This window comes from Ochotona curzoniae, unplaced genomic scaffold (assembly GCF_017591425.1).
Source record: "Ochotona curzoniae isolate NIBS_2020 unplaced genomic scaffold, NIBS_Ocur_1.0 scaffold_4701, whole genome shotgun sequence".
NCBI lineage: Eukaryota > Metazoa > Chordata > Mammalia > Lagomorpha > Ochotonidae > Ochotona > Ochotona curzoniae.
In genome coordinates this window covers 81250066-81275405 of record NW_024467122.1, presented here as the reverse complement: position 1 = coordinate 81275405, position 25340 = coordinate 81250066, and the positions used below count along the sequence as shown (strand labels likewise).

Here is a 25340-nt window from a genome sequence, read left to right as displayed (position 1 = left end):
TCTAGCAGCTGAACTCCTCACTTTGGATGTACAGGATCCTATATAGGCGCTGGTTCTAATCCCAGCAGCTCCACCTCCCACCCAGCTCCCTGCTTTGGCCTGGGAAAGCAGTCTAGCACAGCCCAAGGCCTTAGGACCCTGCACCCATCTGGGAGACCTGGAGGAAGTTCTAGGCTCCTGGCTTCAGACTGGGTTAGCTCCAGTCATTGCAGCCACTTGGGGAGTGAAATAGCAGAAACAAGATCCTGTCTCTCCTCCTCTCTGAATATCTGATTTCCCAATAAAAATCAATAAGTCCTGTGCCCAGCTCAGTGGCCTAGTGGCTAAAGTCCTTGTCTTGAATGTGCCGGGATTCCATATGGGCGCCCATTCTAATCCTGGCAGCTCCACTTCCCATTCAACTCCCTGCTGTGACCTGGGAAAGCAATCAAGGACAGCTCAAAGCCTTGGGACCCTGCACCTGCATTGAGACTTGAGGGAAGTTCCTGGTTCCTGGCTTTGGATCAGCGCAGCACCAGCCGTTGCGCTCACATGGGGAGTGAATGATTGGACAGATCTTCCTGTCTCTCCTCTCTGCATGTCTGACTTTGTAATAAAAATGTTTTTAAAAAATCAATAAATCTTAAAAGAGAGAAAAAAACCAGACATCTTGAGTTACAGGCCTGGTAACAGGGCAGTGTGATGGCTCAAGTGGCTAATCCTCCACCAACAAGCACCAACATCCTGTATAGGCATGGGTTCATGTCCCAGCAGCTCCACTTCCTACCCAGCTCCCGTCATGTGGCCTGGGTATTCAGCAGAAGATGAACCAAATATAGTACCCTATACCTGTATGGGAGACCTGGGAGAAGCTTCTGGCTCAGCTGCATCCTTTGCATTCATTTGGGGAATGAATCAGTATATCTGCCTTTTCAATAAAAAAATCTTTAAAAAATTTTATTTTTGTCGAAGAGGCAGATATACAGAGAGGAGGAGAAGAGACAGAGTGGAAGATCTTCCATCCATTGATTCACTCCCCTAATGGCTGCAACGGTGGGAACTGAGCCAATCTGAAGCCAGGAGCCAGGAACTTCTTCTGGGTCTCCCACTCGGGTGCAAGGTCCCAAGGCTTTGGGCCATCCTCAACTGCTTTCCCAGGCCAAAGGGAGGGAGCTAGATGAAAAGAGGGGCTGCTGGGATTAGAACTGGCACCCATATGGGATCCCGGGGCATTCAAGGCAAGAACTTGAACTGTTACACTATCGCGCCAGGCCCATCAATAAAAATGTATCTTTAATAACAATGACCTAAACCTGGTAACATAGCTACAGGAGGGCAGTTACCCCACCTGGACTTGGTGCTTCTCCACCACAATGTCTGTCCCTTGCTCGGGGGTTCAACAGACACAGGACCCTACTCTACACCTTCCTATAAATTGCCATTTGGCAGAACCGGCCTGTGGCTGACACCTGCTGACTCGGGCATGTGTCCCTGCAGAGTGTCCTGTGGGAAAGCTGTCCTCTCTGAGTCTGGCTGAGTCACAAAGTGACACCAGCACAAGAACAGATGCTGTCCACTGTCGTCAGCACTCACTCATTCAATGTCTGGGGAAGCCTGTAGCACACTCCTTGGCAGGGGGAGCGTGACGTTGCTACTGCGGGTTGACCTAAATTTAGGAGAGAGCTTACTAATGGAGGCGAGTGCTTGGATTGGCAGCCAGGAGGATCAGCCGGGGTGGGAAGGCGGGGGCCGGGGTTGTTCCTTCTCCAATTTTACTGAGTCAGCTCAAGCGGCTCTGGGAAGAGCCAACACTGGGGCCAGTTGCCCTGGACGTGCTCAAGTGGCACAACCAGGCCCTTTTAGCTACAGTTCCTACCGGATCTGCTCCCCAAATGAATCAACACAGGGCGGGACAACTGCATGTCCAGCAGATCAGACCTGGAGCCCTCTGTACTTTTGGCCAGAAGTCCCAGCAAGGAAAGTAGGAAAGTCTGAGGGCACAGGACACGGGACACCTCTCTGATCACCGAGCAGAAATGGTGTGGTTCCTTTTGGATGCCCTCTCTCCCATCACAGCCAACGGGCTTGATCAAGTTCAGGGTTCTGGAGGCCTCCTGCCTGTCCAGGGCTCTCACTGGACTCCTTTCCGTCAACCTATCATCTCACACCAGCCTCCTCTTTCAGCTCTCTTCGTCCTCCTTCACACACTTGAGAAATGTGAACCCTGCATCGGTTTCCATGCACAGCTGCGCATGGGCCTAGCCCTGGGGAGATTCCTCTGTGCTGGGCCAGCAGGGAATGCAGTGGACCCCACAGAGCCTCGACCTGGCTATACTTCTCCTCCCACCCATCGCCCCAGCTCTGTACACATCCTGCCCCAGAGCAGTCACCTCGCCACCCTGCAGTTGCATGCTGCCGGGCTGCCTGTAAGCTCAAGGGCAGGGACTCAGCCCTGTCACCTCAGCACCAAACTGCAACCTTGGGGCGGGGGTAGTGCAGCAGCAGGGGCAGGCCCATCACCAACTGACACATCCGCAGAGGACCCAATGGATTCTGTGTGCACTTTATCTCCGGCAGCGTCTAAACCAAAGAAAATCACACTTGTCTTCTCAGAAGCGAGAACACTTTGAGATACCCAGAACTGCACTTCCTGGTAAGACCTTTCAGAAAATGACGTTAGCAGCAGAGGCTATTGGAAACCCAGCAGCAGGTCTGAGTGTTCTGAGAGAGAGGGATGCAGGCCAAGGTTAGCATAGTCACGGTTCAGAGCCTGCAGGGAGGGGAGCTGGGGAAGACCTGTGGCTGTCTAAAGCCAAAGACTCACACAGCCCCGTTCTTAAGAATCTCCTGTATTTACATCACGAGTCTGGGTGGGCCACCTGAATGTCATCCTCATTCGGGTCCTCCTTGCTGCTGAGCCAGCATTTCAGAGAGAAGGCAGGTGGCTATCAGCACAAAGGTCCAGGATCTGTCACTCATGTGAGCTCCACCTGCTGCAATGCCAGTGCTGGGCATTATCCTGGGGCTATTGGGGGGCCCCTTCAGTTCTCCATGAGGCTCCCAGGGCTGTCTGGGCTCAGGGGAGGACTCTGCAGCGTGGGTGTGGACAGGTGCTCCAGCTCATAGCGCCCATTCTCAGCAGCTCTGTGTGTGCATTCCTCCTGGAGGGCTTCCTTGTGGCTCTTCTTGTGTTCAATGATCTGCTGTAGCTGCTGTCCGGCGTACTCGGGCTTGGTGGTGAGCGGGTTGGCCGGCACGGCCACCCCGAGCACATCCGACACCATGTAGGGGCGCAGCCAGCCCACCAGGGGCGTGCTCCCGGGGCTGTAGTGGGTCTGCTTGTGGTAGAAGAGAAGGCCGTCTACCTATAAGAGGGGAAACCGGGAATGACAACGCATTCTGTCAGCTCACACCTGGAGCAAGAGGAGTCCTTACTTCTTGCCTTGTTTATAGGGTGTTTTCCTACCCATCGCATCACGCTCTTAGCTACTGGGAAGGTGTCTGGGAGATGGGGCGGCCCAGGGAGTCTGAAGCCAATCGCACTGAACCTCGTACCTAGCAGGTGCTGCATAGCCAAGCAGGGGTGAGAGGGACTTTCCGGATCCCTGTTCCCCTCCTTCCCAACCCCCCTCAAATGGTCTGCAAGCTATGTTCTGGGAAACAGCACTTCCAAGAGGGAGGACCTGTGTAGGCCCACATTGTTTTTCTGGCAGTGACTCATTCCTAAGAGGCACTTATTGTCACCAGGCACACATTGTAAAGAGAACAGCGTTATTACAAATTTCTTAATGGACTCCCAGCAGGGAAGGCAGGGCCTTCAGGGTGGGGCCACTTCCACCCCAGGGGCAGCTGCACCTTCTGAGGAATAGGATGGGCAGGTATCAAGGCCAGGGAAATCGGGCTGTGGGGCCCACAGGTGCTGAGGGGATGACACAGGCGTTACACGGGCTGTGAAGCTGTCAGAGCTTAAATGGGGCAGCACGCAGGCACACTGGAGCAGCAGCCGCATGCTGCCCAGCACAGGCGGCCTCCCACGGCCCAGTGCGTTACAAGCCTCCCCGACAGGCAAGCGAGGGGCGTGGGTCTCGGATCCTGGCAGGAAGAAGCAGATAAGAAGGATCTGGGTGGGAGTGGTAGTCTCTGCCCATCCTCTCAGGGTCTTGTTTCCATCTGCACATGTGCTGCTGCTCCAGGCCTGCTGCCCAGCGCCCCCAGACTCCCCAGTAAGAGGCAGCATTGTGAGGCGCCCTCTGTCATACCCCATAGGGAAGGTTTTACCTCAAAAGGGAACTCCATGGACAGCACCTTGCACAGACTCTCGGGGGTGCAAGGGAAGTTCTTCAGCCCCACAAACTTGAACTGAGACATAAATCAGAACAAAGAATATGCAGTGTTATACAGGCAAAAAAAAAAAAAAAAAAAAACCCTCTGACAAGGAGAAGCTCTCAGGCCCACCCTCCCCTCTGCTTCCACCCTAAACCACACGGTCAGTGGTTCTCAACCTCCCTTTAAGCACAGGAACTAGCTGGGGGAGCTTTTTTCTTTCTTTTTTAAGTTGCTGGTAGGGCTAGCCTTGCCGGACAGCATTTAAAGCAGTTGCCTGCATGCCAGCAGCCCATATGGGTACTGGTTTGAGCCCCAGTTGCTCCACTTCTGATGTAGCTCTCCACTCATGGCCTGGGAAAAGCAGCAGAAGATAGTCCAAATCTCTCTACTTCTCCTCTTGTCTCCCCTTAATCAAAAGTTCTTTTTAAGGAAGTTAATGATTGGGTCTGGCATGATGGCTTAATGGCTAAATCCTCACCATGTAACACCCAGACCCGATACAGACCCTGGTTTGTGTCTCAGCTGCTCCAATTTCCATCCAGATCCTTGCTTGTGGCCTGGGAAAGTAGTCGAGGATGGACCAAGGCCTTGGGATCTTGCACCCAATGTGGGAGACCCAGAAGAAGCTGCAGGTTCCTGGCTTCAGATCAGCTCAGCTCTGGCCATTGTGGCCATTTGGGGGGTGAACCAGCAGATGGAAGCTTTTTCTCTTTGTCTTTCCTCCTCTCTGTAAATCTGATCTGGCTTTCCAATAAAAACAAAATACATCCTAAAATAAAAGCAATGATGCCCAGGCCGCTCCTGGATTCTGCTGCAGTGCTCTCGGGTGGGCCCTGGCTGCGTTTCTTGGGTTCTGTGGTTAATGTTAATACGCAGCTGAAGCTGACAGGGTTGACAGATGGGTACTGCTCAACCCAGCCAAGACAGGTGCTCCTACTCACAAGACCCTGGTCACAACAGAGAGGAGGTTTAAACCAAAGTGCTTTATCCATGGTATTAGGGCATAGCTGCTTAAATCCCACCTCTGCCCATTACCATCTCCATGCCTCCATGTCCCCCCTGTCAAATAAAACAACACAAGCATCTACTTCACAGGGCTGCGGTCTGGCTTCGAGAAGCAGAAGCCGGGCCAAGGCTTGGAACCCTGTCACCCATGTGGGAGATCTGCACCTGCTCCTGGCTTTGGCCTGGCCCAACCCTAGCCATTGTGACCATTTCAAGAGTGAAACAATGGATGGAAGATTTCTCTGACTTGAGGTTTCAATAAATACATCTTACAAAATGCCCTGAAAAATCTCCATCACATATTTGAATCACTACAAAGAGTAGTAAGACACCTTCGGGCCTGAAGGACCCAGCAGAAGCAGCCCCCTTACTGCAGACACAAAGGGTCTAGCTAGAGGTGGGCACACCCAACTAATGCATGAGAGCAGCACCTCTGGGTGGCCTCAGCAACACTGGGGAACCTGCAGGGAATACAGATGGCCAAGCCCGGGCCTAGTGCAACTGAATTAGGAGCTCTGAGAGTGAGGCCCGGCAGTTTGTATTCTATCATGTTTCCAGGTGCTGCTGATGACAGCCGGACATGAAGAATCAAAGTCCAGGGTTGGTGCTGTGGTGTAGCTAGCTAAGCTGCCACATCTAGTGTCAGTATCCCATATGTGCTCCATTTTAAGATTCAGCTATTCCATTTCTGATCCAGCTCCCTGCTAATGCACGTGGGTCAACAGCATGAGATGGCAAAAGTCCTTGAGCCTCTAGACCCCTGAAGGAGAGTCAAAAGAAGCTCTGGGCTCCTGATTTCAATATGGCCTAGTCCCAGGCATTGCTGCCATTTGGGAATGAATCAGTGAATGGAAGACCCCACGCTCTCTGTAGCTCTGCCTTTCAAATAAATAAAAAAATAAAAGCTTTGGACTCGGCACAATTGCTAAGTGGTTAAATCCTTCCCTTGTAGGCTCCTGGATCCCATATGGATTTATTTATTTATTTTTATTGTAAAGTGAGATTTACAGAGAGGAGGAATGACAGAGAGAAAGATTTTATACCTGCTGATTCACTCCCTAAGTGGTCGCAATGGCTGGAGCTGAGCCAATTCAAAGCCAAGAGCTGGAGCTTCTTCTGGGTCTCCCACATGAGTGCAGGATCCCAAAACTTTGGGCCGTCCTCGACTGCTTTCCCAGGCCACAAGCAGGGAGTTGGATGGGAAGTAGAACAGCCAGTATATGAACCAGTGCCCATATGGGATCCCGGTGCATTCAAAGCGAGGACTTTTAGTCACTAGGCTACCAGGCTGGGCCCTGTCATTTGGTTCTTAAGGTAACCATGTAGATTAGGGGATGGTAACCCTACCTTGCAGAGGAGGAAGCTAACATCCAAGAATATGAACCTGGACATTACTAAGGCTAAGGCAGGGTTCCAATGTGAACAGTTCTCAGGCTGCACCCTTCCCATTACACCATGCTGCCCCAGAGGAGACACCCTTCCCAGGGACCACTCCGAGCTAAAGCAGTGCCCCACACCAGGGCTTACGGGATTCAGCTTGGTTTTCTCATCCAGCCCTTCTTCTTCTGGCAACTTCGAATGCATCCAGTAGAACCGGAAATCGGTCTGCCATGGAGGAAAGAAACAGAGATGAAACACCATGTACCCCACTCCAGGAGGACACAAGCAATCTGTCTGAATAGCTGCCTGACTTCCAAAGACCCGAGCCCTTCTGGCATTAACCACACTCTCCTTCAAGTCATGAGTTGGAATCAGGCTGTGTGGCCTCCCTGGAGACCATGGTCTTAAAATCTTGGAGGTAGGGGTGGGGTGGTGGGGGTGTGAACCAGCCTGGAGCTAGCGCCAGCAGGAGGCTCCATGCAGACAGGAAGCCTCAGACAGGACATGTTGTTAACACACAACATGTGTTAACAACACATGTTAACATGCAGCACAGATGTTAACATGTTTTTGTATCAACATAAACATCATCAATATCATCATCACTATTATTAAATTGAAAGACTGACAGAAACAGAGAGAAGGAGAGAGAATCTCTCATTTACTGGTTCACTTTCCAAATACTAACATCAGCCAAGGCTGAAGCCTGGAGCTGTGAACTGAGTCCGGGTGTACCATGCATCACCTGCTGGCTCCCAGGCGTATCAGCAGGAAGCTGGAAAGGAAGGGATGGGGTGCTGGAGCCGTGGCTCAACTGGCTAATTCTCCACCTCCAAGCAGGCCATCTCAAATGGGTGCCAGTCCAGACACTCCACTTTCCATCCAGCTCCCTGCTTGTGGCCTGGGAAAGCAGTCAAGCACAGCCCAAAGCCTTGGGACCCTGTACCCACATGGGAGACGCGCAAGATGCTCCAGGCTCCTAGCTTTGGATTGGCACAGCTCCAACTGTTGTGACCGCTTGGGGAGTGAATCATTGGACGGAAAATCTTCCTCTCTTTCCTCCTTTCTGTATATCTGACTTTCCGATAAAAAAAAATCTTTAAAAAACATAAATAAAAAGGAACTACTAGTTTATTAAAAACAAAAACAAAACAAACAAACAAAAAAAACCTCCACAATAAAACCCACCTTCTTCAACAGATCTTGAGGATAGGGACGGAGCCCCAGCTGGGCTGCGCTCTGGTGTGGCTCCTATGGGTGGTCAATAATGGCAGCTGCCTGCTATGCTGCTAGGAGATGCTCAATGAGGTGTGGCCCACCCAGGGCTTGGCCATGCAGACCCCAACAACCACTGCCTGTCAGACTGAAATGCGACTACCCAGCATGTGTGGGTACCCAGCGTGGTGAGCCCGTGTGAAACCCACCTGGCTCCTGGGTCATCGGGCCTGAGACTGTGTGGTTATAATGCCCAGGAGTAGCACAGAGGGCCTGCGCAAGCCACCGGGATGATGACAGAGGTGCACTGGCCCCAGAGGCTCACCTAACCTCACTCTGCCAACTACTGGGGCTGCCAGCAACCATCCCTAGTGTGAGAAAAATGCAGGGTGCAGGGAGAGTGAAGCCAGCAGGTACAGACTGGAGGATAGCTCCCAAAGTGGAGCCTTCGAGATCTGAGGACTCAGGGTTCACCAAGTAACCACCACCAGTGCCAGGCCCAGGAGGTGGCTAGTGAGGGACAGAAGGTGACAGACATCTGTTTGGTGGATCCTGCCTCTCTGCCCTATCTCCACCCCGGACCCACACTCCTCCCTGCAGACTCGAGGTGAGAGATGGCTGTATCTGCCACCAGGCCCAGCTGGCCCACATCTCTGCTATTCCTCTTTCATCCTCTCAACTGCTGCACTTCTCTTGGCTACTCCCGTTTCTTTTTTAAAATGACACTAATTTAAATTGGAAGACTCAGGGAATGTTAGCTAATGACATACCACATCCTGCACGGGCCCAAAAACCAGTGGCACTGCCAGGACGGGGGACAGAGAGCCGAACCTTACCTGGCAGTCATAGAATGGGTGGCCGCGCCAGCACATCACATCCAACACATAGTAGGTCTGGTTCACCTCACTGTAGATACAGTCCAGAATGGTGTAATCTGCAGCCCAAAAGCACAAGTCAGAGCTGGTTCAACAGCCCCCACAATCCAGAGGTCCCCCACATCCCTACTCCATCCTGACCCACGCTCAAGGTGGGCAACAACCACCAGCCCGTGGGACAGAGAACCCATTTTGGCCCCTGCAGCTCCCAGAGGCCAGCAGCACACAGGGGGTGGTAGATAGGAAAGCATACAACTCCCTGAGCCGACTCTGAATCTGGAACCTTCCAACAAACTGAGATATTTACTCATCCTACAGCAGGCAGCTCAAGCCTGACAGCAAGCTGTTTCCACTTCAGTCTGCAAAGATGTTTGGCATTCCTAATCACAGACACTGTGTTACCGGGGAATACTAACTATGAGCAGGCTATGCCTTTAAGAAGTTGAAATTTAAAAAAAGAAGAAACAGTTGTAGTCATGGCGGGCATGGTGGCATAATGGGCTAAGCCACCACCTACAACACCCAGCATCTCATATGAGTGCCAGAGTCCTGGCGGCTTCACTTTCAACCCAGCTCTCCCTGCTAATGGCCTGGGAAAAGCAACGGAAGATGGCCTCTGCTCCCACGTGGGGAGAATAGATCAATCTCCTGGCTTTGACTTGGCCCACCCCCCCTGCTGCCATATGTGGAGTGAAGCAGCAGATGGAAGATCTCTGTCTCCTCCTTTCCCTGTAACTCTTTCAAATACATAACTAAATCTAAAAAAAAAAAAAAAAAAGTCTTAATCTAGTAACAGAGGCGATCTGACCACAGAAGAAAAGATGGAGGTAAATTCTATGGCACACACTAGGAGCATCCAGAGCTCTCCCAAGAGGACAGGAGCAGCAAGAAAAACCTCCTGGAGAGACCCTTCCAGGACCAGCAAGAATGAAAAGATGGGCGAAGGGTGAGAGAGGCAGTGCAGCCACTTAAGCTGCCGCTTACAATTCACCATCCCATATCAGTGTCTGTCCCAGCTGCTCAGCTTCTTGCTAATGTGCTTAAGGCGGCAGCAGAGGGTGGCCCAAGCACTCAGGTCCCTGCCTCTCATGGGGGAGACCTGGAGAAAGTTCTGAGCTCCTGGCTTCGGCCTGGCCCAGCCCTTGCTGTTGTAGCCACTTGGTGAAAGAATCGGCAGATGGAAACCATCTATCTTTGTCACTCTGCTCTTGGAATAAATCAATCTTAAAAATAAAAATAACCAGGCCCGGCATGGCCTAGCGGCTAAAGTCCTTGCCTTGAACGCCCCAGGATCCCATAGGGGCGCCGGTTCTAATCCTGGCAGCTCCACTTCCCATCCAGCTCCCTGCTTGTGGCCTGGGAAAGCAGTTGAGGATGGCCCAAAGCTTTGGGACCCTGCACCCGTGTGGGATACCCGGAAGAAGTTCCTGGATCCTGGCTTCGGATCAGCATAGCACCAGCCGTTGCGCTCACTTGGGGAGTGAATCATTGGACGGAAGATCTTCCTCTCTGTCTCTCCTCCTCTCTGTATATCTGACTTTCCAATAAATAAATCTTTAAAAAATAATAATAAAATAACCAATGGGACAGCAAGGAGAAGAGAGGGTATTTAGACCCATGTGCCAAAGCAGCAGAAGCCAGGGCCTGGAGGGCGAATGAAGCCAGCCCAGGAGGGGAGCCTGGCACAGGACAGCTGAGTAGAGGCTGAGCACAAGAGACAGGGAAGAGACAGGGGGACAGGTGGGCCGAAGCCTGCTTGTGCCAGGTGGTAAAAAAGCCCAAGAGCAACTTCCAAGGGTGTCGGAGTGAGCAGAGAATAAGGTGTGGGTGCAGCCCTGCTGGCTCTTCTCAGTGTGACCACAAGACAATCTTTCAAGCTCCTTGTCCTGCTCAGCCAGATTCTGGTGGGAGGGAAGAGCGGAGGTTCACACAAGGGAAGGAACAGAGAAAATGCAAGGCCCTCCTAAACCTAACACCTGGCACTCTCCCTGCGATCTGACCCCAGAATCCACACCCTATTATCCCCTCAATGGAAGTTCAAAGGCCTTAATTCAGGGATAGGGGGCTTAGCAACTGGGGAGGGGCAGAGATGATCAGGAAGGGGAGGGGAGACCAGGGGGCCCAGGACAGCGTCTGTCTGGTTTCAAAGGTCTGGTTGCGATGTGGGTCTTCACAAGAAGGTGCTATGTGGTCTTTCACATTAGCAAACATGAGAAGTACGTGACAGATGCAAGTACCTTTGGCTGTCGTCGAGTTCCGCCTGTTGCCTCCTGGCAAAAGGGAAGGAAACCTGTTGACACAGTAGCCACTTTTGGTGTAGGCGCTAGTGGAACCCTGTGTGGGGACAAAGCCAGGCAAGTGGGACCCCCGTCAGTTGTGGCCTCAACTCCCTCCAGTGGGGAAGCAAGGAACAGGCAGGCCACGAAGGCCCTTGCACTGCAGCCGAACTGCTGCTACTCACCCTCGAGGCCACAATGAGGGCTCTTTTTCCCACGGGACACACGACCACAATCCATTCCTGTCCCAAATCTGAAGGAACATCAATCAGCCACTCTGAGAGCATCAACTAGGATCAATAACAACAACAAAAAAGTGTGTTATAGTGGGACTGTGCTGCTTGGGCGTGTGTAACAACCTCATGGTTTCCACTGCAAGAAAAGTACAAGTGAGGAAGATGGGGAGGGGAGAGAGGCTCCACTGCGCTGCAGTGAGCTAAGCTGCCGCCTGCAATTCCCACATCTCATACCAGGGTGTGAGTCTGGGACCTGGCTGTTCTTCTGATGCAGTTCCCTACGAACGTGCCTGGGAAGGCAGCTGCTGATGGCCCAAGGACTAGGGCCCTTGCCGCCCAGTGGAGTTAAGAACTCTTGACTTTGGCCTGGGGAATGAACCAGCAGATAGAAGAGCTCTCTCTCTTCCTCTATCACTTTGCCTTTGGAATGAATACAATAAATTTGTTTGTTTAAAGTGTTTTTGTTTAAAGTTGTCTAAGTGAAGGGGCCTGGGACTGTAGGCTAAACTGCCGCCTGCGATAATGGCATCTCATATGGGCACTAGTTCAAAATCTGGTTGCCCTATTTCTGATTCAGCTCCTGGCTAATGTGTCTGGGAAGGCAGCAGAAGACGGCCCACGGAGGTCACCTGGATGAAGTCTCTGATTCTCTGCCTCTCCATCTCTTTCTGTGTCTGTAACTTTTATTTGTTTCTAAAAACATTTTAAACTTAATTAAAAAAATATATATATTTATTTGTTCTTAGAAAGTTAAATTTACACAGAGAAGAGACAGAGAGATTTTCCATCTGCTGGTTCACACTCCCAGTGACCATAATGGCCAGAGCTGAGCTTCTCCAAAGCCAGGAGTCAGCAGCCTCTTACAGGTCTCCCACGTGGGTACAGGGTCCGAAGGTTTTGAGCCATCCTCAACTGCTTTCCCAAGCCACAAGTGTTAGAGTATTAGTATAATGTTACTATGTTAAAATGTTAAGAATATTAGTGTTAGGTGATATTAGGCCCTTTTGGGTGAGAAGCCACTACTTCGCTAGGTCAGAAGGCGCCTGAACTGTGGGAAAGCTCCACTTCAGTGATAAATCTGTCTTCCTTGTTTCTTTATCTACCATCTAACCCAGGTACAGGAAGGCAGGGGCACAGTTCCCCGGCCCCAGGGACGGGAGGAGCCATAAAGACAAGGGTGTCAGGATGGGATGAGCCGTAAATAATAAGTGTGGGAATGTAAACAATAAGTGTGGGAACATAAATAATGAGTGTGAGAATGGAACAGATTGCTTGCACCTAAATTTGTTACTTTTGAGTTGACTTTGATATATGTTACAGCCAAGACGGGGTATATAATCTCCAGCCTTGTATTAAGTCGGGGTCCGATCCACTTGGCTGGCCTGTGTGCCCCAAGTACGATCTGACCCCAGCATGCTGGCACAATAAACTCTATTTGCTTTTTGCATTACCAGCAAGACTCTTTGTCGTTTTCTGGGGGTTGACTAGCTCGCACCCTAATGTCCGGGCGGGGAGCTCTGGCCCGGACTCTAACACAAGCAAGGAGCTGGATGGGAAGTGGAGCAGCTGAGACATGATTTGGTACCCATATGGGATTCCGGTGCATAGCCACTAGGCTAAGTCACAGGGCCTTTATCTGTAACTCTTTCAAACAAATCCTTGGGAAAAAAATTTATTTGAAAGGCAGATTACAGAGAAAGAAGAAAATAGAGGGTGATCTTCCATCTTCTGGTTAGGAAATGGGGTGGTGAAAATCTTCCTGAGTCCATCCCTCTGAGACTTCATCCCAGCCAACTGCTTCTTCCCCGAAGCCCACTCCAGCCCACTGCTGGCATCTGCGGAGAGAACCAGCGCAGGGTAGCTCGCCATCTTTTTCTTTGTTTTTTTTTTTTTAAAGCTTGTGGTGAGTTAGCATTCCTGTCAACCAATCCACTTTGTTAACCAAACGTGGGGCATGTCAAATAAAAAAACCTGAAATCCAAATGGTCCAAAATCTGAAATGTTTTGAGTACCCGGGAGCACCCATGTGGAAAACTCTATATTGGACCTCACGTGCCAGGTCACAGCTGAACCACAGGCACACTAGAAAATGTTGTCTAAAGTCATCTTGGGGCTGCAGGAAACACATGAATTCTTAGACTTGGGTCCCAGTCCCACAATATCTCATGATGTATGTGAAGACATGCCAAAGTCCAAAACATCCAGAAACTGAAAATATTTCAGATCCAGAGCCTTTTGGTAAAGGGACACTCAACCTGCTTTTTAATTCTTTTAAAGGCGTATTTATTTCAAAGGCAGTTTTACAGAGAGAGAAAGAAAAAGAGAGACCTTCAGTTCACTGGGTTGTTCCCCAGATGGCTACAACGGGCAGTCTGAAGCCAGGGGCAAAGGTTTAACCTGTTACACCAAGACACAGATCCCAGCAGTGACCCAGGAACAGAATTCTAAATATGAGGAAGGACCCTGAATTGACACATTTGGGTTCCAGAGAGAATATAGAAAAACACACTGAACCACTTACCACCAAAGACTCATAGTCAGCCTTCTGGAACATGGGGACTGCCTGCAGCAGAGACTGCCTGCCAGTGCCCCCGAGGTGTTATAGCCGGTTTCCTCCTTGGATCTAGCAAGGTACGCAGGCAGGTGTATTACAGGGACCTGGGGCTTTATAACCACCGTGGTCAGCTGGCTAGCCTGGGGTGGATGGGCAGCTGTGCTTCCTGCCTGCCACCCACGTTGACATGAGGCTGTAAGCCTATCCTCATAGTACCAGCCTGGGAGAGACCACAAATCCAAGGGCCAGGGAGGTGCTGTGTCATATCAGAGCACGGCTGTGAGTTCTGGCTCCTGTTTCCTTCCAGCTTCCTGCTCCAGTTCTTGGGCCCCAAGTCACAGGTGGGGAAGACCCTGGGAGAGAGCTCTGAGCTGCGGGCTCTGGTATGGCCCTGGCCGCAGCAGGTATTTAAGGAGTACACCAGCAGATAGCAGATGTCTCTCTATCTCTATTTCTTAAGTAGATAGAAACAAACAAACATTTTTGAAGAGTGACAAAGACACGGTCTTGATGATGAAGCCACAGGTGAGGGAGTCCCTGCAGCCAGCAGGCAGCTGGTGGACACAGCACGGGCCAGCCATGCGAAGCCCACTACACAGACTACCGTAGTGACACCTGCCAGGCCACAGCAGTGTTGAGCCAGCCCCTCTATCCATTCCATTCACCCTTTGCACGACAGCATGTCCTGCACAGTTCCATTTCCACATCCCTGCCTCATCTCTCCCGACAGCAACGTTCAGAGGCTGAGGCTGTGGGGAGGAGGGACGGAGGCTGCCGGCACCAACCCACCCAGGCCTGCTCACCTGATTAGCATAGCGTTTTGGCAGCTTCTTGCTAGGATCAACATCCATTTCTTCCTCATTTTTCGTCTCCTCTTCGTTCTCACTCTCCATTCCTGTCCAGTCATCTTCAGCCAGCCTCCTTGCATGGTTCACATAATCCAACCGCTTGCTGGGGAAAGGAAGAGTGACAGGCTTTTTACATCTCGCGGGAAAACAGCCTGTGATGTAATGGCTCCCACTCAAGTCAAAAGCGTCAGGTTTGAGAGTGATGTGGGGATCCTGCTGGGAGTGAGCAATGATGGGGTCTCTTTAGCGAGTCTCACCCAGGGCCGCCCCTGACAGATACTGTTGGGGTTCAACGAAAAGGAGCGAGACTCCAAGGCAAGTGAAATGTCTTTATTATTCAGTCAGGAGGCCACTCCTTGCCATGAACAAAAAAGTGCCTAGAACAAAATAAGTGTATGACGGAGGTTATGGTAAGTATCTGCATGACAGCGGGTATCTACGTGACACAAAGCAAAAAGCAGATAGTGAAGATCAACAATGTATAAGCACAGGTTTCTGACCTTATCACTTCTGTCCTGTAAATCGTTAATGCCCCCTGAGAACTGCCCATCTCCTGTTTGCTTCTTGGTGTTTCAGGAAACAGAGGGTTCTCCTAACAGGTGCAGGCGAGTCTCTGAAGGGTCCAGACTTCCAGGCACACAGTCACCTTGACAATGAACCATTTCAGATCCTCAACAGGAACCCCTCTGTACAAGCTCAGTAATCTTCAGAGTTGCTCCAGAATGGGCAATGTCAAAAGAATTTTCCAAGATGTGCTAGCTGAGGGTTCAACCCACCCCATGTAAGAAGCAAACCTCTGGGGCCAGCTTTGTGGCGGGTTAGGCCACCACATGCCTAGTGAATGCTGGTTCACGTCCAAGCTGCTCCACTTCCCATCCCACTCCCTGCCTGTGGCCTGGGAAAGCAGCAGAGGACAGCCCAAGTGCTTGGGGCCCTGCATCCACAAAGGAGACCAGGAAGGAACTGCAAGTCATTCCTTTGATCTGGCCTATCACCAAGCCTTGCAACCATGCCAAACATTAACAGACCTTAAGGACTGTCCCCTTCTAGTGGACTGAGGCCTCACCAAAGTCCCAAACTCCAGTGCTAGGAGAGAGGATGAGCTGAAGGGAGACACCTAAACCAAGGAGAACATCTGGGCTTTCGGCTTCATGCAGCAGATTTTTTTTTCTTTTTTTCTGTCTTTATTTATTTTTATTGGAAATTCAGATTTATAGAGAGAAGGAGAAAGAGAAAGGTCTTCCATCTTCTGGCTCAATCCCCAAGTGGCCACAATGACCAGAGTTGAGCTGATCTGAGGTCAGGGAAGCCAGGAGTTTTTTCCAGGTCTCCATGGAGGTGCAGGGTCCCAAGGCTTTGAGCCATCCTCTATCATTTTCCCAGGCCACAAGCAGGGAGCTGGAAAGAAAGCAAAGCAGCCAGGATACGAACCAGTGTCCATATGGGATCCCGGTGCAAGGTGAGGACTTTAGCTACTAGGCTACTGTGCCAGGTCTATTTCACACAGCATCTTGAAGAGAATCTAGGCCTTTTAGCAACCCCAATCAACTCAACTTTCTTTTCTTTTCTCTCTCTCTCTCTCTTTTTTTTTTAATTGGAAAGCTGGATATACAGAGAAGAGCAGAGACAGAGAGGAAGATCTTCCATCCAATGGTTCACTCCCCAAGTGACCGCAACTGCTGGAGTTGAGCTGATCCAAAGCCAAGAGCCAGGAGCTTTTCCGGGTCTCCCATGCGGGTGCAGGGTCCCAAGGCTTTGGGCCATCCTCTACTGCTTTCCCAGGCTACAAGCAGGGAGCTGGATGGGAGGCAGGGCTGACAGGATTAAAATTGGTGACCATATGGGATCCTGGGGTGCGTGCAAGGCGAGGACTTTAACCATTACGCTATCGCGCCGGGCCCATCCCAGCCAACTTTCAAACCTGACATTGAGGACATTAGAATTTTATCTATCTGCCTATTTATTTATTTATTTATTTATTTTCCCTTTATGGTCACCTTTCTTCTTTGAAAGCTACATGTTCTAGGCAGCTTGGGAAATTGAGAGAAAAGAACCTTCTGGAACCCAGCTGTCCCCACAAGTGATTTGGAAATACCGCGTAAATGCCTGCCCTGGATGTGTCTGACGCCAAGGCAGGGAGGGACTCAACGCCACTGAGGCAGTGACGCCAATTCTGAGTAGCTTTCCTCTGGCACACACGTGGGTGGCATGCCCACTACAGAGAAGGGGCCCTGCCCCCCAAGAGAGCACAGGGCAGCACAGTAGTCCCTCACCCCAGGAACGCTGTTGGGTTTGCACATGAGTATGAGGCTGCATGGCGGCCTCCACAGCACTGCTTGTCATCACAGCCGGGGCGTTGACCCAGCTGCCCGTCGGTGGGGGACACTCACCCACTCAGGATGCCGGGCACCACACAGGAACAACGTGGCCGGCTGGTGCTGTGGCTGAGGTACGCTACACCACCTCCTGCAGCACTGGCATCCCATACAGGCACTGGATCATGTCCTGGCTGTTCTACTTTTCATCTAGCTCCCTGCCAATGGTGTGGGAAAGCAGTAAAAGATGGCTTAAAACATTGGGCCTCTGCGTCCACATGGGAAAGCTGGAAGAGGCTCCTGGATCCTGGCTTCAGATCGGCCCGGCTCTGGGCGTAGAGGCCATTTGGGAAGTGAATCAGCACTCTCGTCTTCTCTCTCTTTTAACTTTACCTTTCAAATAAAAATAAAAATAAATCTTAACAAACAAAAAAAGATGTGGTCCTTTTAAACTCATACACCATTTCTCAAAAATGCCACAGTAAAAGATGACATGCAGAATGGAAATATACCATATACATATGCTGCTACTTGTACTGAAAAAGGAAAAAGGTCTGGGGTTGGGTTGTCATGTAGCGGGTTAAGCTGCTGCTTACAACAACAACATTGCATATGGGAACTGGTTTGAGTCCCAGCTGTCCTACTTCCAATCCATTCTCCACATGGGAGACCTAGCCGACTTTGAAATGGCCTCCTTCCGGCTGTTGCAACCATTTGGGGAATGAACCAGCTGATGCTGCATCTTGGTCTCCCTCTTTTCACAACTCTGCCTTTCAAATCAATTCTTCTTTCTTTTCTGTTTGTTTTTAAGACTTAGTTATTTTATTGGAAAGGCAGATATACAGAGAGGAGATACACACAGATCTCCCATCTGCTGTTATACTCTCCAAATGGTTACAACAGCTGGAGCTGAACTGATCAGAAGCAAGGAGCCAGGAGCTTCTTCCAGGGCAGCTGCTGCACAGAGAACCCAGCCCCGCCCCGCCTCCGTGCAGCACGGCCCCGCCCCACTCCGCTGGTGTCTCCCCTGCAGCTCCTCTTGGCCCCCAGAACCCAGTGCAGGGAAGACATTTCCTCGGATTTCCCATGCGGTTATTTGTCTTGAACTCCCAAGGGCGCCAGAGAAACAGGTGGGCTGGAGGCAGGCAGGAAGACCACCCCGACACCAGGATTCCTTTGAGGGTACGGGAGGAATCACACAAACAGGCCACGCAGGGAGTGGAGCCTGGGTGTGGCTTTCCCAAGTCCCTGAACTGCAAAGCCCTGGAGGGCTGCCAGGGAAGGCAGAAAACGCAAACCCTGCAAACACGGGGTCTGCTTTCAAACTGCAGCCTCTCCTTGCCCCAGGAGCTTCCCCTGGGCCCTGGCCTATGAAGGCCACTCACCCCTGATGGACATTAACTAACCCAATCTACGGGCAGGAAATCCAACCTACCCAGGGTCTATCTCCTTTGGGACGAGCATAGTCCCTCCAGAACGGCCCCTTCGCCACACCCCAGGGAAAAGGAGCCAGGGAGCGGGGACAGCCTTACGATTTCTGCAGCTCCAGCAGCCGCCTGCGCCGTTCGCTCTGCTCCAGGGAGCTGTACTTGGACTTGTACTGGGATAGGCGGGGGTGTGGGGCAGCTGTGCTATTGAGATCCTGAGATACAGAGAAGCTGCCGGCCAGGGCTTGACTGAGCTCCTCCATCATTCCTACAAAGGAAAACACAGCATGGGCTATTCAGGAAGTCACTGCAGTTTACTCAATTCACATGTGGCCGCTATTGACTGCTGCATCCCTATTAAACCTCATTTAATCCACAAGCACAATTGTTTCCATGACAAACAAACAAACAAACAAACAAAAAGAGGGTAAAGGAGTTACTTATTAGCACTAGCAATGTAATTTCCTGAAAATGTCACAATAATGACCATCTGGATAGTTCTAAGCCCACACTCATAAACTTGAGCATCAATCACCCAGCAAATTCACCTCAGGACTGGATCTAACTTTCTCTGCTGCCTATCACCACAAACCCCATCATTAATTTCGCCCACCATAGGCACCCAGGGATGGGTCTGATGCCCCCATTTGTGCCCTGAGTAGTTCCCGAAGAGCCATCCCTGGGTTCCAGCACTGTGCCACACCAAGTTAGGCCACCACCTGCAATGCTGGCATACCACATGGGTGCTGGTGGAAGATTTGGTTGCTCCACTTCTGATCCAGCTCCCTGCTGGGATGCCTGAAAACGCAGCTGAAGACCCCTAACCCACGAGGGAGACAAGCGGGAGGCTCTCAGCTTGCAACTTCTGCTTGGCCCAGCCCAGATACTGCAGCCATTTGGGAAGTGAATCAGCAGATGGAAAAATCTCTCTCCCTCTCTGTAAAAACTGCCTTTCAAATAGGGACCTGGCGCTGTGGTCTAGCGGCTAAAGTCCTCGCCATGAACACGCCAGGGTCCCATATGATTGCCAGTTCTAATCCCGGCTGCTCCACTTCCCATCCAGCTCCCTGCTTGTGACCTGAGAAAGCAGTTGAGAACGGCCCAAGGCCTTGGGACCCTGTACCCACGTGGGAGACCCGGAAGAAGTTCCTGGCTCCTGGCTTCGCATTGGCACAGCACCAGCCGTTGTGGTCACTTGGGGAGTAAATCATCGGACGGAAGATCTCCTCTCTGTCTCTCCTCCTCTCTGTATATCTGACTTTGTAATGAAAATAAGATAAAGGACAAAATATTTCAAATAAATAAGTAACTGTCACTAGATAACTAATATAGGGCAGGCACTGTGCGCCTCACAACACTAGTATACCGTGTGGCAGTTCGAGTCTGGGCTACTTCACTTCTGATGTAACTTCCTGTCAGTGGCCTGGGAAAGCAGTGCAACATGACCTGAGAGCTGGCCACGGTTCCAGCTTGTGATTTTGGCTAAGCCCAGACTCAGTTATAGCTACCGTTTCGGGAATAACCAGCAGATAACTATATTATATATATAATACAATTCTTTTTTTTTTTTTAAAGATTTATTTTTATTATTTTTTCATTGGAAAGGCAGATATACAGAGAGACAGAGAGGAAGATCTTCCGTCCGATGATTCACTCCCCAAGTGAGCGCAACGGGCCGATACTATGCCGATCCGAAGCCAGGAGCCTCTTCCGGGTCTCCCACGCGGGTACAGGTTCCCAAAGCCCTGGGCCGTCCTCGACTGCTTTCCCAGGCCACAGGCAGGGAGCTGGAAGGGAAGCGGGGCTGCCGGGATTAGAACCGGTGCCCATATGGGATCCTGGGCGTGCAAGGCGAGGACCTTTAACCACTTGCGCCACCGCGCCGGGCCCTATAATACAATTCTTTAAGGCAAGTTCCACCCAATTCATTGTGTTTAACTGTTATTTGAGAGACAGGGAGTTGACAAGTCAGCTCCCATCTACCGGTTCCCTCCCCAAGACACAAAGGCAAAACTCAAGCCAGGACTCCCATGTGGGTGAAGGAACTCGAGTCACCATGGCTGCAGCCAAAGATGCACGTTAGCAGAAAGCTGAGGCGGGCACCAACCCCAGCCCTAAATACTGGCATGTGGGGCGTGGGAGTCCTAAACATTGGGCCAGACGCTGAAGCTATAGAATAGTCTGCTTAGTTGTTTAATTCACTATTAAATAGTAGCTCATATTAAGAAAATTCAGGGTAATGGAGCAATAGTCTAGTGGCCAAAGTTCTCACCTTGCATGCAAAAGGAACTTTTACGGCAACTGGTTCATGTCCCAGCTGCTCCCATCTAGCTCTCTGTATGTGGCCTGGGAAAGCAGTTGAGGATGACCCAAACACTTGGGACCCTGCACCTGCATGCGAGACCTGGAAGAAGCTAAAGGGCTCCTGGCTTCAGATTGGCTCAACTCTGACCGTTGCGGTCACTTGGTGAGTGAACCAGTGGATTAAAAATATTTCTCTCCATTTCTCTGTAAATCTGACTTTCAGGTAAAATAAGTCTTTATTAAAAAAAAAAAAAAGGAAACAAAGAAAATTCAGTTTTAGGTATTGGGGTTTGTTGGAGGAAGACAGGGGGAACCCCAAGCCCAAACCAGCTAGTTCTCACTTTCCGGCTTTGGGTGAGGAGGAAGGTTTGGGGCTCCCCCAAGTGAGACACATTTGGAAAAGAGCTTGGAGGTGGGGCCAGCAAGATAGGCTCTACTGGCTAATCCTCCATCTCCATGCACAAGCATCCCATATGGGCGCTAGTTCATGTCCCAGTTGCTGCACTTCCCATCCGGCTCCCTGCTTGTGGCCTGGGAAAGCAGTGGAGGACGGCTCAAAGCCTTGGGACCCTGCACCCGCGTGGGAGACTTGGAAGAAGCTCCTGGCTTCAGATTGGTTCAGCTCTGGCTGTTATGGCCACGTGGGGAGTAAACCAATGGACGGAAGATCTTCCTCTCTGTCTCTCCTCCTCTCTGCAAATCTGCCTTTCCAATAAAAATAAGTAAATCTTAAAAACAATCAAACAAAACAAAAGAGCTCAGATGCAAGAGGCTTCCTAACAGCCATGTCCCACAGCTCCAGGAATGAGGACTTAGCTGTGGTACACTGGGACACGGGGAGTGGCTGGCAGGTTGGAGACACTACCAGGTGAGGCTAAAGAAAGCAGGTGGACAGGTGGCTTTGCACTTTCCTCACACTCCTGGAAGAAACGGTCCGAGGGACACAGGAGTGCCCTTGGGGGGCGAAAGGGATGGATGACTTACATCCAGAAAAGCAGGGACGTAGGAATAGTGTCACATAGCAGGTTGAGCTGACCAGCCTTTGGCTCCCATGTAAAGCAGAGGGCACAGGCTGAGTTCCCGCACAAAGGCGTGTCCCAGAGCCTCCACATCAGAATGCCATCTCATCGGCCAGAAGAACACATGCAGACATTTCCGTCTCTGAGTGCTGGAGGAGGTTAACACATTAACACTAACGGTGGGCAGGTTAGAATGGAAGCTTGACCCAATCACAGCATCTCAAGGTGAGGCCTTCAGAACCTGACTGCATTGAATTCCATGGCTGCCTGTGGCACAGCACCCTGGCCCAGCACATCACCGTCAGCAGAGAAGGCATGGACCAAGCGTATGCTCCCTACAGGCCTCTGCCTCTCACATCCTGGGACAGACCATTCACCATCCTCCAGCCTCAGCAGTTGCCTTAACCAATGGGTCACTTCATTCTGTACTGAAATAAACCTAATATCCTCCTAAGCTGCTCTTCTCAGATACTGAAAAACAATTAGAAGTGAGGGCCTAGGCCAAAGCTCAATTGGCTGATTTTTCCTCTCAAGTGCTGACATCCCCGAAAAACACAGGTTGGTGCCCTGGCTGTTCCACTTCCCATCCAGCTCCCTGTCTGTGGGCTGGGAAAGCAGTTGAAGACAGCCCAAAGTGTTGAGACCTTGCACCCATGTGGGAGACCAGGGAGAAGCTCCAGGCTTCGGATCAGCTCAGCTCTGGCTGTTGCAGCCAGTTGGGGAGTGAAACAGCGGACAAAGCACTTTCTGTCTCTCCCTTTCCAACAATCTGTCTTCTCAACAAAATAAACAGAATTTAAACATATGATAAGATATACATAACACGTAATCTGCCATGTGAATCTTTTTTAGGTATACTGTTCAGCAGGGTCAAGCATATTCTTCCTGCCATGTCACCAACATCCTGTGGTGGGCCCTTAATAACCCAGTCCCTCGTAAGACCTGCAACAACATGAGACTCACCAGTGAGGGAAAGACCCCACACCAGTGGCCAGCTGCCTTAGACAGTCTCCCAGATTATCACCCTCAGTCAGCTCCCCACTGGCCTCCTCACCCACCTGCCTGCCTACTGCTTCCATGCAGTGTGTTCAACAAAGCCAACTCCGATCCCTCTGTCCTGAATCCTTGCCACTACCCCCAACACTGGCCTAGATGGAGGAGGTCTTCCCAGGACACAGCTTTAAAGACCTACACAGTGGGGGACCAGCCTTCAGGCACAGTGCATTCAGCTGCCATCTGCAACAGCATCCCATACAAGCATCTGTAATCCCAGATGCTCCACCTTGAATCCAGCTCCCTGATCATTGCCTGGGAAGCAGCAGGACATGTCCCCCAAAAGCCTGGGCTCTGCCATTCAATGGGAGAACTGGATGGACCTCCAGGCTCCTGGTTCCTGACCGGCCCAGCCCTGTCAAGATCAAGAAAGTGAGTCAGTGGTCGGAAGATGTTTTTCTCTCCCTAACTCTGCTTTTCAAATAAAGATTTACACAGTGCCTGTGGTTCTGACCTAGGTCATAACATACTAGCAATGTGAAGTGGGGACAAGCTGAGATGACTACTGCGACCCCAAGATGAGTTCTTGGGACCCAGCTCCACCCCAAACCAGATGCTGGTGCATCCTCTTGTCTGTACCTCTGTGTAAGCCTGAACATTCCCATGGTTAAATTTTTACAACATTAAAAAAAAAATTATTTATCTTTATTGGAAAGGCAGATATACAGAGAGGAGGAGAGACAGGAAGATCTTCTGTCTGATGGTTTACTCCCCAAGTGACCGCAACGGCTGATGCTGTGCCGATCCGGAGCCAGGAGCTTCCACTGGGTATCCCACACTAATACAGGGTCTCAAAGCTTTGGGCCATCCTCGATTACTTTCCCAGGTCACAAGCAGGGAGCTGGATGGGAAGCAGGGATGCTGGGATTAGAACTAACACCCTTACAGGAGCCTGGTGTGTTCAAGGCAAGGATTTTAGGTGGTAGGCCACCGTGCAGGGATCTACAAATTTTAATGTTTCCCAAAGCAACGTTATCATGCCAAGACCCACAAAGTCCTCCCCCAGCAAGAAATACTGCGTTAAGCCTCTGCATGCAGCACCAGCACCATATGGATGCCAGTTCAAGTCCCAGCTACGCCACTTCCTTCCACTTCTGCCTGCTTGTGGCCTGGGAAAGCAGTCAAGGATGGTCCAAAACCTTGGGACCCTGCACTCACATGGGAGACCTGGAAGAAGCTCCTGGCTTCAGATCGGCTCAGTTCCAGTTGTTGTGGCCACTTGGAAAGTGAACCAGTGTACTGAAGATCTCTCTCTCTCTCCTCTTCTCTGTAAATCTGACTTTCCAATATAAATAAATCTTAAAGAAATCCACCTAGTCAAATAAAAGTAATTTTTTTTCAAGTCCTGTATTCTTACACGTGCTTTTCCACCCATTCCCTGTGCATGGATCTCAGCTCTAGGTCGCTCAGCCTCCAAGCACGCTGCGGGGTCCCACCCCCGCCCAGCCAGGCCATCCTCCGCAGGTGCCCCCAGTTCCAGATCCAGGAGTCCTGCACGTCTCTCTACCCAACTCCCCCAACTCGCCGGGCCGCTCTGCCAGCCCCCGGCAAGGGCTCTTTTTAGAACGGAGGTCCTCCGGGACCTACACGACTCGCCCCTCCCCCCACCACAAGCCCCTGAGGGGTCCTCCTCCGAAACCCCGGAACGCAGACAACGGGAAGAAACCCAGAGGTGGCCCCCGCCAAGCTCGACCCCGCCAGGTGAAGCCCCGGGAGCCCCTAGATGCAGCTACGAAGGATAACCCGGGAACCGGTGGGGACCGGCCTCGAACCCCGGACTCACCGGAACCTGAGGCGAGTTACGCGCCGCCGCTGTCGCCACCGTCGGAAGCCGACCAATCAGCTGCCCAAGGAACGCGAGGCCCGCCTCCCGCCGCCGCCGCCGCGCCGCCGGGGCCTAGCGGCCTCGCGCCCGGAGTTTCCTGCTTGTCGGCCGTGTCCCGGCTGTCGGGGTCGGGGCTCCGCCGGCCGTTACTTCCGCCCTCAACGGCTGAGGCGGGCGCGTCCCGCAGAGCCCCGAGCCGGGGATCCGCCCGCACTTCCCGGGCCTTGTTCCAGAAGTGTCGGCCAGCCCGGGGCCTGCGCCGTGGGCGCCGCTCTGCTTCCGGCCAAGTGGGCGGGGATGCTCCGGGCTGGGCGGGCGCCGCGTGCTGCAGCCGGCCGGCTCGCTCGGTCCCTGGGCGCGGGTCAGCTCCCGCAGCCCCGCGTCCGCGTGCACCCTGCACCGCGGACCTGCCGGGGCCGGGCTTCCCTCTTTTCGCCTTGGCTGGTTCCTGCAGCCCGGGGACGGAAAGCCCGGGCGCGGCCCGTGCAGGGCAGGCTGATGGCATGAACACCTAAGGGTAGCTTCTCCCAGGGCTTGGTGATCTCATTAACCTTCACTGTGTAAAACACAATGTAACATTCACCAGTGACAGTCACAACAAAGTTTTATTATAAATGAGAGGTAAGGCAACTGACTGACCGACCGACCCACCGGCCAGCCAGGACCAACACCCCTTAACGGAATGCGGCCCCGAGCAGTACAA

At 51.7% G+C, this 25340-nt stretch overlaps 1 protein-coding gene across 1 annotated transcript; it reads right to left on the bottom strand.

The window, feature by feature from the left end:
- Nucleotides 1-1350: 1350 nt before the first annotated feature.
- SNUPN (snurportin 1) lies at nt 1351-24882 on the bottom strand. The gene is made up of 9 exons (XM_040969140.1): nt 24596-24882; nt 18542-18704; nt 14650-14797; nt 11242-11346; nt 11018-11114; nt 8742-8839; nt 6838-6915; nt 4258-4338; nt 1351-3344 (listed from the first exon to the last, which is right to left on the bottom strand). The coding sequence occupies exons 2-9, from the start codon at nt 18700-18702 to the stop codon at nt 3021-3023; spliced, it is 1092 nt and encodes a 363-aa protein (XP_040825074.1). The 5' UTR covers nt 18703-18704; nt 24596-24882; the 3' UTR covers nt 1351-3020.
- Nucleotides 24883-25340: the final 458 nt, after the last annotated feature.